The sequence below is a fragment of the Globicephala melas genome, chromosome 10 (assembly GCF_963455315.2).
Source record: "Globicephala melas chromosome 10, mGloMel1.2, whole genome shotgun sequence".
Taxonomy (NCBI): domain Eukaryota; kingdom Metazoa; phylum Chordata; class Mammalia; order Artiodactyla; family Delphinidae; genus Globicephala; species Globicephala melas.
The window spans coordinates 20,414,589-20,428,836 of record NC_083323.1 but is presented as its reverse complement, the minus strand read 5'-3'; the positions used below and the strand labels follow the sequence as shown (position 1 = coordinate 20,428,836).

The window sequence follows — 14,248 nt, the reverse complement described above, 5'->3', positions numbered from 1 at the left end:
TCTTACAAATGATATTCCACTTCATTAATCTGTGAAAGCACCCTTGAAACAAACCTACCTCCTTTCAGGATAAGAGAGATGAATTAGAAATTGTGAAGTTTCTGAGCAGGCAGAAAAATAGAGCGTCATTTCACAAATATCTTTATTTATGAAAGGTCACCTGACGTCATAAAGCACACTCATGTAATTCAGATATGTATTTCTGGAGTAAATGCTCTTTTCATTCACATACTTGGTCTATTAAAGGCTGCTTCAACACTTACCTTTGGGCAGACTTACAGGTATTACAAATTACCTATCCAGTCAGGAAAGGAAATTTATCATCGTTCTTCTGCCTTACTATTATTATTTTTTTGCCTTCACCAAATCATACAAATATAATCTGCAGAAGATATGCTTACAAAGTAATAAATCTGTTGACTGTGGGTGGCTTGTAGCTGCAGTCCCATTACTACTCATTCTTTTTGCCTCCACGCCCCCATGCACATCCTGCCTGATGTTCTCCTTTGCGATGCTTGGCAGAAGGAATGCTGGTCCCTACTGCATTATACGCTCAGTGCCATCGTAATCTTATCCGATGAGTATACAGGCAACATGACAAAACGGCTTGGATGTTTCCATCCTCGTCTTAAACAAATTAACATACGTAAATGTTCCAAAGCCTTTGGACTCTTCTAAGCTGTGCCCCAGTTAGCAGCCTTGTGACCTAAAAGAATGGCAGTAGCTTCCCAAGATCGCTAGCTATCCAAGGAGAGGCTGCAAATACAGGGTACTCACCTGTAGGTGCTCTCTGGACACGTGATCTCTGAAAATGTAATCTAACTGTTCGAAACCTAATGCTATTATTATAATATTCTGGTCTGGGGAAAAGCAGGTGTCTCTGAAGTAGCCCGTTTCATTTAATTCAGCCTAATTAAGTTGTCCTTAGTACAAACTCCCTCCTGGGTTGTTAGTGGCTCCAGGGAAAGGCCCTTGTTTTCTGCTTCTTCAGGGTACACCCTCAGCATCCAGGTTGGGACTCTGTGCACAGCCAGCGATTTATAAAAGCCTGCAGACAGGTTAGCCTGTTAGGGGTGAAGTCCTTTGCATGTGGCCTTTTCCGTAATCATCACCACTCCTGAAGGTGGGTAAGATTGTCTCTCTCCCCTCTACAACTGAGATAACTTGACCTTTACAACGGAGGTCAAGTTGTTTTAACAAGGACCTTCCCGAGGCACATTTCCAAGAACACCCTGGAAAGGCACAGCCTGGAAGAAGCGGCAGGTCTGTGCCCATTTGTCTGTGCTTGTGCTGTGCCGGCAGCTCTTTCCAGCTGTGCAGAACCTCACCTGTCATGAACCGGCATTTGGTCCAGGACCCTGAACTTACCACCAGAACGACTTTCTTAAGAAAGTAACTCACCTTTTAGTCTAGATATTAACTTGGCAGATCAAGCCCACAAGTACCCAAGTGGATGATCCATCTTTATTGAGGTGCCTGTGCAGTCTGCGAGACAGCTTTTGCTCAGTAAATGGCAGAAATGGAACAGAGTGACAGTGTATCCAACCAAAGTCAGTGCTCCATCATTAAGCTGATGTTTCCTCTTCCCCGTCAGAGGACATTTTACTAAGTATCAGCCCTGCTCCTATGTTGAAGAGACAGATGGGGTGCTTCCTGGTTAGTTGGTTTCTTGACTTTTACAGGCCTAAGTAAATATCAGGATTGCCTGTTTAGGGATGTTTGTGAGACATGGAAGCACAGACCTCAATATACAAGGGAGAATCATAGCTCTTGAACGTCTGTTGAGAACTCGGTTAATAAAAGTTCATTGTCATCATCATTTTCTTCATCCTAGAAACCACTACTTAATCGAGCATTTTGTCCATCCAAGGCATTGTGCGAACACTTATGCGTTATCCTCACCACTTCCTTAGGTAATGGGTATATTAGCTCAGAGGAGTTTAGTCCCTTCCCCAGCGTGACACTCACCATTTTTGTTCTGGGCAATGAGGATGTGAATCCGCTTCCAGCTGACTCCAGAGTCGTCATTCTATATGAAAGGTTATCCACTGTGCCTCTTGAAAAGGAAAGCTCTTTTTTTGACCCCAGCATGCCGGATCTTCGTTCCCCAGCCAGGGATCGAACCCACACCCCCTGCAGTGGAAGCACAGAGTTTTAACCACTGGACCGCCAGAGACATCCCTAAAGGAAAACTCTTTATTAACTCAAGTTTGTTTAAAATGGTAGAGCCAAGATATTATTGCTGAAGTCACCACCATGTATTGAGAAAGCATCTGATTTTTCATCTTAGAGATGAGGCTACTAGGGCCCCGTGAGGATAAAAGGCTTGTCCCAGGCATCCAGCTTAAGTCTCATGCTTTCCAACCTGGTGGCTTTTGCACTATGTGTCTTTCCTTTACAAGGTGAAAGGGATCCTCACTGATGTCTGAGTGGCACAGTTTGGGGACAGGAGTGGGTTTGTGGAAGAGTGACCATTCGTCATCCTGCCACAGAGGGACAGACCCCTTGTTCCCCGAGCCACCTACCTGGGAGGTAGGGGCAACGTGTAGAACGTCAGTCTCAGCCCATGGGGGCCTGGCTGGCCAAGGTCAGGTCTCAAGGAGAAGATGGGCCCAAGACTGGAGAGGTGTGTTGGTCTCCCATTGCTGTTACAATACATTCCCGCACTTAGCGGCATAGAACAACACAAATTTATTATCTCAGTTCTTCAAGTCACAAGTCTGGGCTGGGGGAGGTTTCAACTGGTTTCTCTGCTTGGGGTCTCACAGGCTGAAATCATGGCGTCAGCCAGCCAGGCTCTTCTTTGCAGGCGCTGGGGAAGAATTGGCTTCCAGGCTCAGCCAGGTGGCTGGCACAGTTCAGGGCCATGCAGTCGTAGCACTGGGGTCTCCGTTTCCCGACTGGCTGTTAACCAAAGGTCTTTCTCAGCTTCTAGAGGCTGCCTACACTCCCTGGCTCCTGCCCCCCTTCATCTTCAAAGCCAGCTGTGGCCGGTTGAATCCTTCTCATGCTTTGAATCTCTCTGACCTCCCTTTTGCCTCATCTCTCCTGTCTCCAGCCAGAGAAAGTTCTCTGCTATTAAATGGCTTCGTGGTTAAATGGGTCCCCCTGAGTAATCCAGGATGCTTTCCTTAATTTAAGGCCCATCACCTTACACCTGCAAAGTCCCTTTGCCATGTCACACAACATATTTACAGGTTCTGGGATTAGGGTGCAGAAATCTTTGGGGGGCCTTTCTGCCAGCCAGAAGAGGACACAAACTGCTGGTCACATCTGAACATTTTTTCTGTCCATTGTGAGCACACAGCCTGGACTGGCATGTGTGGTGGGACCGAGACAGCCCATGCTTTGTCTTCCTGTTGCTTCTCAGGCTGCCCCGATGAAGACCGGTTCACACCCTCCACCCCCAGTTAGTGTCTCAGGGGGCTTGTTTTTAAGGTATCTTTTGAGTATCTTTCTTCTACCATAGTGTTTCAAAAGCCCACTTCCTCTCCTTTCCATCCCTTTTACATTAGCCTCCATGGTCCTCAAGGAGTTATTAATAACACTGCTTTCTGCCTAGCAGCTTCTCCAAAGCATTTCATGCACGTCCTCTTTTCTAAGCCTCCTAGCAACGCTGTGAGGTCAATAAGATGATGATGATCGTAATGACCCCATTTTAAAACCCTTGAAAAATAAAGCTCAGAAAGGTGAGTGATGTGTGGGAGGTCACACAGCTGATAAGCAACAGAGCCAGGATTTAGGCATTCCAAGGACAAATCCCAGCTCCTTTCCACCATGCCAAGCAGCCTCCTCTCACTTCCTTTCCCCCCCTCCTCATTTTTCAATGAACTCATCACTTTCATACTCTGTTCTCTCTCTCCACCATCTCCACATTTCACTTAAATTGTGATGCCACAAGCTGGTTGCTGAAAGCTACCATTTCGTTCCCATGGAGTATTTATGCCTGAATTTTTACAGCTTTGTTTTTATCCACACTGAGCACTGTACCCATCTGGATTTAATTCATAGTCATTGCACGCAGAGCCCAGATTCTGTGAGAATGCGAATTTTGCAAAGTGTAATCCGATTAGTGCTGCCGACTGGAGAGATGTGGGAGGTGAAAGCTCTATTACGGAAAACCTCTGGGCCAAAGTCTTCTTTCGTGAACAACTTTTAAGGCAATCAGATGACATAAAGCCAAGAGCCACAGGGAAGGCAACCAGCTTAACCTAGGAAGTCTAATTTAAGGACTAGATCATTGAACTTGGACGAGTGCTAGATGCTGGTGAAGCATAATTAACCTTTTGAATTGAAAGGCAGAAGGACAAAAATGTTAAGAGGCAAACTGGTTGCTCAAATGCTTGTCTTTGGGAAAAAAGAAAAGATAGTGATAATAGCCAGTGTTCACTGTGCACCAGACACCGTTCTGGAGACATTGTATACGTATCGATCAGTTAATCATCACAACCCTATGAACTGAGCATCATTATCATGCCCATTTTACAGATAAGGAAATTGAGACATGGCAAAGTTAAATAACTTGCCCAAGGTCACACTGCTAATAATTACAGAGCCAGGGCTTGAATCTGGGCACTCCAGCCTCAGGGTTCATGTTCTCAACCACTGTGTCATATCACCTCTCTGAAGCTTATCATCTCACTGTATTTTAAGTGTCTTTAAAGAGATGATGGGGAGAATGGGGTGGACTTGAAGGATGAAGGAGATGGGAACTTTTTCCCTTTCTTCAGTCTTTGGGCCATTCTAATCTATTATTCTTTTCTGGGTACATGACCCTGAGTAGGGTCTTTACTTCTGTGTGTGTATATGTGGTGGGGACAGGTCCTCTTGGAGACGAGGGTCTTAAAGAAGCCGGAGGATTCTTTCCAGTTTGAACTTTCAGGGACTCTGGGAAAAGGACAGCCACCACCAGGCAGAGTCGGGGGTTGTGGTGAGGCTGGAACAAAGCTGAGGATAAAAGGTGGTAGAAGAGAAGATTACTGTTATTTTTCATTTTGGAGTTGATTGGTTATATAAAAAATAATCCCTTCAGCTGAGAGTTTCACGGAAAAGGATAAATTGCCATGTAAATGATTTTAATTGGGAAAAGAAACAAAACATACCCAAATTCTATATGTTTTCAGTTAATAGACTTAGAAGGCATTTAAAGATTTTCATCCCCAGCGAAATGTGTCCCTTGAATAGCCCCTAAGTGAAGATTCCCGTTATCAACTACTTTGATGGGGGTGATCTTTAAAACCAAGAGTGCGGGATCTGCCATCTGGTTCTGGCTTTATTCACTGGCTGGATAATCACCCTGGCCGTGGGTCTCTTTTGTGATGTGTAAAACGCGAATGGTACCTGTTCAGTCTGCTTCACAGAGATGCTATTTGATATGTGCCCTTGGAGAAAAAACATTTCAGGGGTACAGATACCTGAGGTAGCATAATCATTTAAAAGTCTGCTGTGGTATTTGCTCCCTCTAGTGGTTGGCCGTGAGTGGGTGAGAATCTGGTCACTTGGAAGCCAGATGTTTTCATCAGCAGAAATCAGAGGGAACAGGGCGGTAGCCAGGGGGGGAAACCATGGCTTGAAAACCACTTTGGAGACAGTGTCATTTCCCTTGCCTTGGTATCATCGTGTGCCCTGGCCAGAGTGACACACGTGTGTCATGATGCCCCAGCACCTTGAGAACTTTCATGTCTCAGCTTGAAAAGAGACATGAAAGTTAAACAGCATGCCATCTGCTGAGAGCCTGCTTGGGGAAGGTGTGAGGGGCAGGAAGCAAATAGTGCCGTTGGGCTCTCTGTGTACGGTCCATCCCCTGGGATGCACTGTCACCCCTCGCTCAAAGCTAACTATAGCTACAGCTCTTCCCAGACCTCAGATGGGGAGATTTTCCAAGCACACAATGAGTTTCTGGAATCTGCAGGATGGACAAAGTTAAGGTCTCCGCTGCTTTGCTTAAGGGACTGTCCACTTCCTTTCCAGAGCCTCCCAGCCTTGTTCTGTTCCTTGGTCATTCACTGGCATGTGTAGACATATGACTCACAGCTGTGATATCATGGACAATCATATCAAAGCCCCCTGGTGAAATCCCAAGAGCGCTGAGTCTCGGCTCTCTTCTTTCTGTCTGTTGAGTGGGAGTTTCGTGAGTGCAGTGAGCATGCCTGCAGTGTGGGGGTCATATTTACGGCTCTGTGGAGACTTCCCTCCCGTGTTTTGGGGCAATGCTGACGTGCTGTACCCTTTGGTCTTGCCTTTCATGTACCACAGGATCGATAAACAAATAAGCAGTTTTCGGAGATGGTTACCTAAGAAGCCAATGAGGCTGGACAAGGAGACACTGCCAGACCTGGAGGAGAATGACTGCTACACTGCCCCTTTCAGCCAGCAAAGGATCCACCAGTGAGTGTTTCCCGTGAAAGCCCTTGTCTTACTAAGGACATGCAGCTGTGGTAGAGCCCTCTCTGCGCGCCTTTGATTCCTTGGCCCGTGGAAGGAACAGCGTAGTGCCCTTCTCCCCTGACAGTCCTGTGAGTGTTCATATCCCTTTTATATTAGTCAGGGTAAGCAAACTGCTCTAACAGACAATCCCCACGTCTCAGCGACTTAACACAATTGAACGCTCGTCCGTGTGTGTGTTGGTGGACCATATTCTGCGTGGTGATTCAGAGACCCAGACCTCTGTCTTGTGGCTTCGCCAAAGCCCAGTGCTTGGAGCCCCCTGAAGGCTCATCTGCCTTAAGCCAGCAGGTAAGGAAGCTGGTCTACACCTTGCCCTACACCTTGCCCTATTAAAAAGAGGGATTGTTGAGTTAAAAAAAAAAAAAAAACTCAGTTCACCTTTCAGCTACCCTTTCTTTAACAACTCACCAAGTTGCCCCAGGAAAAGCCACAAAACCTAGCAGCTGGCTTCCTGGCTCATCTGTCAGTCTCTGAACAGTAATTTGTCACTTTTTACATGTGTGGTTGGAGGAGGGAGGTTAGCCAAGTAATTGAGTATTTGAGGAATTGTGAAAGTGATAAAGAATTAACTCTGAAGCTTCTGATTTGACAAGAAATCATGGCCGGATGGCAGGGTCAGTGGTAGGAGAGAAAACCATGCCAAAGACTATAAACAACCAGGCAAAGACGGTCTCTTAAAAGGAGGATAAATCAAGTCAGCCTGGCCTTGATCCCAGCCAGGCTTCAGGAATTCCTGGCTCTCCCTGTTCCAGCCATATAACAACAGCCTCAGTAAAAATGATTTGCCTGAAGGGAAGAAAAGGGGTGACAGATTTAAAAAAAAAATAGGTTGCCAACTTTGACAAAAAAATAAACCAAATGGCAGTTGCAGGGAGTGCAAGCTGGGGGCACATTTCAGCAACAGAAAATCAGTTAAAGCCTGTGGGCTTCTAGAGGGCGAAGGAGAGAAGAAAAATCAAAGAATAGATGCTCTGCATCAAAACGTATAATGCACGGGAAGCAACTCCATTAAACTACTGAAATAGCCAAACTTTGGATCCCCACAGGTTAGATTGATGCCAAACAAGCCCCATTATATGAATGTTTAATAGGGTTATTGAAGAAGACGTGAAACTCAGAGCCCACCCTCAAAATCCTAGTTAAGTCCTCCATGGGAAATAAGAACTGAGCGAGATTTCATGTTAAGTCAGAGATCAGGACCTAGCATGTTTTCTGAAAAGAAAAAGACAGATGAAAGCTGATGTGTTCCCACTCTTAATTTAAACCCTCACTGTGCCTGTGTTGTTCATCTTGAAGTTTCTTACACAAGTGGTTGTTTGTTTTTAAATCCTCCTGGAGTAGAGTCTGGTGTACGTGCAGGTTTTCACTTTGCTTCTTACCCGCTCGAGAGAGTGCCTAGCACAGTGTAGGAGGGTCTCAAAAATTTTAGATGAATGGATGGGTGGAAGAATCAATGAAATATATGTTGTGTGCCTGGGGTTTGTTTTACTTCAAAGGGACACAGGTAAATGGAAGAGGAAGATTTCCTACTCATTTTCATGCTGGTTATGTTTCCTCATGTTCTGGCTTTAGAACAAAGTTTCTCAGGAGGGTTCTCAAAATCTGAAGCACCTGGGCACCCATCAGGATCTTTAGGGACTAGAACTGAGAATCATACCTTTACAGGTATTTTAAACTATATAATAAATGAGAGATGGTAGCATGTGGGATGGCGGCATTCAGCCATCTCTCACGTATATTTGAGAAGGTTTTTTGACATGTTTTGGTATTCACTCACTGAATTATTGATTCATTCAGCGGTCACTAATTTGATGCCTGCTTCTTGCCAGACACTGTCTTGGTACAGGGGATATAAAGATAAATCAGACACAGCCTTGACCTTACCTAGTAAATAGATCATTTTATTTTACTTTAAATTATGTTGCAGTCTAGTTGATTTACGATGTTGTGTTAGTTTCAGGGGTACAGCATAGTGATGCAGTTACACATATACTCATTCTTTTTCAGATTCTTTTCCCATAAAGGTTATTACAGAATATTGAGGAGAGTTCCCTGTGCTATGCAGTAGGTCCTTGTTGGTTATCTGTTTTATATATAGTAGTGTGTATATATTAATCCCAAGCTCTTGATCTATCCCTCCCCCACCCCCCTTTCCCCTTTGGTAACCATAAGTTTGTTTTCAAAATGCGTGAGTCTGTTTCTGTTTTGTAAATAAGTTCATTCATATCATTTTAAAAATTAGGTTCCCCTAATTTTATGATATGAGTGATATCATATGATATCACATCACGTGATATGAGTGATATCATATGATATCACATCATATGATATGAGTGATATCATATGATACTTGTCTTTCTCTGTCTGACTTACTTCACTTAGTATGATCATCTCTAGGTCCATCCATGTTGCCGCCAATGGCATTATTTTGTTCTTTTTATGGCTGAGGAGTATTCTTCTTTATCCATTCCTCTGAGAGTACACCATTTTAAATAATTGTAGACAGTATGTTGGGTGTGACTTAAAAGAGGGAGTGCTCCATCCTCCAGATTTGGAAGGAGGTTGATAGAGATGAGGGTGGGTCACAAGAAGAAAATGCTTGAGATGGGTCTTGAAGGATGACAGGTGTCCAGGTAGGTAAGGGAGAAGCACATCCTAAAAAGAGAGAATAACATATGTATAAAAGTATAAAAACACGAGCTTCCCTGGTGGCGCAGTGGTTGAGAGTCCGCCTGCCGATGCAGGGGACGAGGGGTCGTGCCCCGGTCCGGGAAGATCCCACATGCTGCGGAGCGGCTGGGCCCGTGAGCCGTGGCTGCTGAGCCTGCGCGTCCGGAGCCTGTGCTCCGCAACGGGAGAGGCCACAGCAGTGAGAGGCCCGCGTACCAAATATATATATATATATGTATGTATATATATATATATATATATATATATATATATATATATATACACAAAGACATGAAACAGAATGGGGTGCTTGAAAAACCACAAGTAGTTTTCTGTGATGGGGTGTAGGGTGTGAGAAAGCCTGGCATTATTGTTTGAAAAAAGAGAGTGATCGGTGGAAAATGAGCTTTCAAGATAGGAGAACTAAGGAGGAAAAAGCAGAGAGACAGTTGGAACAAAGCAAACCTAAGAACCAGACCTCAGTGGGACCAAGAGAATAGTGTAGGCAGTTCTGTTGTGCCATTGGGAGGTGAAAAATTGAACAAGTGTCTTGAATGTTATGGGCGGGGGGATTTCTTTCTCTTTGAAAATGGTCATGCCACGTGGACAACATCTCTTTAATGATAGTATAAAAGTAAGACGTGAAGAACACTGGCTGTCAAGTTGGAAACAGTTGTTTGGTACAATTAGAAAAAGGTTTCCCTAGGATGGTTCGAGAGTGATTTTAGTGGGTTTAAAGTAATCAGAAGTAACTGGTTAATGAGCTCTGGGACTTATAACATGATCTCTTGGTTTTCCAAATGCAGTCAGAAATCTCATGTGACTTCTCAGTTTTGCAGAGTGTTTGATATTGTGTTAATCTAGGAATAAAAAAGGATAATAGAAATTTAGGGGTGTGTGTACATGAATGTAGGAGAAAGAGAAGACAATTGGAAATTTAACAAATAATGACCAAAATGGAAAAGAGCCTTAAGAATACTCTGCTCTCAGGATAAAACCCAGAATCCTAGCTTGGCCCACTGGCTCCTGCTTCTGTGGGCTTTGGCTGCGCTGAGCTGCTTTGACCTCATTAACTCTCTGTGCACTCTTGTCTCCTGTCTACACATGCTCTTCCCTTGCCTGGAATACCCTTTCCCTTAGGCTCCCTTCTTGCACGTTGCATCAGAGACGTTTCCTCCAGAAAACCTCCCATAATTTCCAACCTTCACCCCCGATTCTGGGTGGGGGGCACTCTTCTATGTCTAAGTAATAATTTTTTTCCTGTCGTAGCTCTTAACAGTATCACCCATTTTCATAGCTTTCTCCTAGACCATAAGCTCCTTGAAAGACTGTCTGCATCGCCACTATGAGTCCCATAGTTGGTACTTAATAACGATTTGTTAAATGAGAAAATACATAGAAATGAAAATAGGAGAATCATATTATGAGCAAAGAATAAAGATGATGTGAAGTTAGTTCACTGCATACTCATCTCAAACCAAACTCGACATTTTCTCCTCAAACGTGGTCCACCTTCATTAGCCCCTGTCCCGTAATGGCACTAATTTTTGTCCAGTTGCTGAAACCAAGGCCTGAAAGCTATTCTAGACACCTCCCTCACCTCCGCTTCCCACATCTAATACATCTCCAAAGGCTGATGATTTTATGTGCTAAGTGTCTCTTTAATTCAGCCATCTCTGCCACCATGCTCTCACCTCTAAAACCCAGAAATAATATAACAGGTTCCCTGGCTCTACCCTTGCCTACCTCCATTCCATTCTCTTAAGTGAGTACAGAATGAGGTTTTAAAGATGCACGACTGGGCTTCCCTGGTGGCGCAGTGGTTGAGAGTCCGCCTGCCGATGCAGGGGACGCAGGTTCGTGTCCCGGTCCGGGAGGATCCCACATGCCGTGGAGCAGCTGGGCCCATGAGCCATGGCCACTGAGCCTGCGCGTCCAGAGCCTGTGCTCTGCAGCGGGAGAGGCCACAACAGTGAGAGGCCCACGTACTGCAAAAGAAAAGAAAAAAAAGAAAGATGCACGACTAATCATGTCACTTCACCCAGTTTAAAAACCTTAGAACAGATATGAAAATTATTGAGAATGACCTACAAGGCCTTGAATGACCTGGCCATGCTGCCAACTCCTCTCCAGCCTTATCTGCCTTCACTGCCTTCCACCCCTCACTTCTTATGATCCCGACACATACAGCCTCCCTCAGTTCTTTGGATGTACTCTGCCTCAGGACATTTGCACATGATGTTTCCTTTCCTAGCATTCTCTTCCCGTTCCTTCCCCCCTTCCCCAAGTTTATTCTTATTCATCCTTCAAAACTCAGCTCCAGAGACTTCCCTGGGAAGCCTTCCTCCCATCCTTCCAAAGACCAGGTCTCTTTGCTTTAGCAAAATGTTTCCCATGTAACATATTTCATATATTAGATTTTATAATTATTTGGGTGTTATATGATTAATGCCTAACTCTCCAGGTAAACTTTGAACTCCATGGAGGCATAGGCCATGTCTGTTTCTGCTCACAATTATATCTCCAATACTTAACACAATGCTTAGCGTACAGTAGATGCTTCATACTTGTCTATTAAATGAAGTAAGGATCAAAGTAATAAAGATAACATGGGGTAATCATAATTTTTTGAACTGCATTGTACAAAAGAATTCAAACTTGAGACTCAAAACACAAATAGCCTAGCTTTCTAGTTTCTAGTTAGTTCAAACAAATACCCGTGTTGGGAAGCAATAAAAGCAAACCTGTGGGTACACATCTTTATATAAATCAACGTATAGTGCCGTCGGTCACTTTATATGGTGTCACCGAAGGTGGTCCTACAGATGGGAAAACTTTATTAGATTCCAGATGCTATTTTAAAGACTTTAATCCTCACAGCAACCTGATGGGAGAGGAGGTATTATTATCACCAGTCAACAGAGGAAGAAATCAAGGCACAAAGAGGTTAAGGAACCTGCAGTAGGTTACACAGCTAGACTAGTCCACCTGCCTGAACAACCCCCAAGTATCAGTGGTTCAACTCTGTAGAAGTCTGTCTGTTGTTCACATCATGGTCTAGTGCGGGTCACCACATGGAGGGAGGTGCATTGTCCCTTCTCCATACCGACATTCGGGTACCCAGGCTACTTCTGTCTGGTGACTCTGCCATCCCCTAAATCCCTTCCATCTGGTTTACCGAAGGGGGGGGAAAGAGAGATGAGTGATTTTGTAGGAAGTTTTATGGGCCAGTTTTAGAAGTGGGGTACAGCACTTTTGCCCACATTTCATGGGCCAGAGCTCATCAGGTAGCGACCCCTAACTCGAGGGATGCTAACATAAATACCTGTGTGCCCAGGAGGAAAAGGGAAATAGGTTTGCTGAATAACTAGACAGTGATGGATCAATTCAGATTCAGCCAGAGAGGCACTAGGTCCCACACTGTTCAACATCGTGCTCTGCTGCAGGATGTCTCAACCTCGGCACTCTGATATTTTGGGCTGAATAACTCTGCTGTGGGGGCCTGTCCTGTGCATTGCAGGATGGTTCATATTATCCATGGCTTCTATCCATCAGATGCTAATAGCAATTTCCTGCCTCTCCCCTTAGTTGTGAAAATCAAAAATGTCTCCAGACAGTGGCACGTTTTCCCTTGTGGTGGTTGGTAGATTGAATACAAGATCCCACCCCCTCCCTCCTTGAGAACTGTCTCTCTACTGTCTTTTATCACATGGCACCCTTCAGGCAGGCCCACCCACTCTCTGAGATAAATTAAACTCCGGTCGAAGCTGATGGCTGTGACAGACAAGTCCATTCGGGAATGAATTTCTTCCTCTTCTCCTCCTTGCCTGTGAGTGTTGGTCTGCTTCAGTAGCACTGCCCTTCATTCTTAAAATGGCATCAGCAGTAATACCCTTGAGGCAATTACCTTCTAAGGTCGATACTCATCATAAAGTTTTTCTGCTGGGAGACAGAGAAAAGGAAATGTGCGAAAAAGTGTCATGTCATTTTTTATAATATACAAATACGGTGTATTCTTTCAAGAAATAGATCAATTCTAAAATGCCTTTCAGAAAAATATTTGTGTAAGGTACAGAGAAAAATGTTCCTTCCTGAAATCGAAAATTTCTATCATTACCATTATTTTATTTTGATGAAAATCCATAAAAAGTGAGGTGAAATTAAATACTGATCACTTCCTAATGGAAGAATCTGAAATGTTTGTTTGTTGTGTGTGCGTGTGTTTAAATAAATATTCCTTCATTCCCATGCTCCACACCTGTTGTTATTCTGGGGGCTTGGGAATCAACAGTGAATAAATAGGCCGAGATTCCTGCCCTCCTGGAGCTTCCATTTTAGCTGGAGGTGACCAACACTAAGTTATAAACCAGTGGGTCTCAATCAGGGGAGTGATTTGGCAGCATCTGGAAACATTTTTGGTGATCCCAACCTAGGGTGAGGGCTGCTACTGGTATCTAAGGGGTGGTATGGTATCTAAGGGGTGCTACTGATATCTAAGGGGTGCTACTGGTATCTAAGGGCAGGGATGCTGTTTGACATCCTTCAGTACGCGGCAGCCCCACAACAAAGAATTATCCAGCCCTGGAGGTCACTAGTGCTGACGTAAAACTTTTTTGGAGTCTAGTCGATTTACAATGTTGTGTTAGTTTCATGTGTACAGCATAGTGATTCAGTTATACATATACATATACCTGGAATGGAATTTCCTCACTTGCCTTTCTCCCCCTGCTAAACTGAGCCACTGAGTGCAGGAACCGTGTGCCTGGAGGCCGGCGGCACCCGGGGCTCGATCGTAGGACCAAAAGAAAAGGAGAGGAATCAGCAGAGTTGGCATTCTTGCCACCCCTGGAGGACAGAGCCTGGGCTCTGGAGTCAAGTTCGCTCATCTCCTAAAGCCAGGACACCCAGAGGAAGGGTTGAAAAACATAAATAGTATGTCATAAAACATAAACATCAAACATCAAGAGTCAGTGGTGGTGTCCGTGTTCAGCTTGAAATTACCCCTGGCTTGCTGATTTCTTTTTTGTCTCAATTCTGCTGAATGACCATATTTCCTCTCCGTTAAATTCTGATGTCAGGACTAATGCCTGACCCCAAGATATTTAACTCATGCCTCAGACATTTTAATTTC

At 44.4% G+C, this 14,248-nt stretch overlaps 1 protein-coding gene across 2 annotated transcripts in view; it reads left to right on the top strand.

Moving 5' to 3' along the window:
* ANO4 (anoctamin 4) overlaps window positions 1–14,248 on the top strand; it is a 193,952-nt gene that overhangs the window by 38,758 nt on the left and 140,946 nt on the right. For both annotated transcript variants that reach the window (XM_060305767.1, XM_060305768.1), the window contains exon 4: window positions 6,256–6,387. In XM_060305767.1, the coding sequence (XP_060161750.1) occupies window positions 6,256–6,387 (132 nt within the window). The remainder of the gene's footprint in view (window positions 1–6,255; window positions 6,388–14,248) is intronic.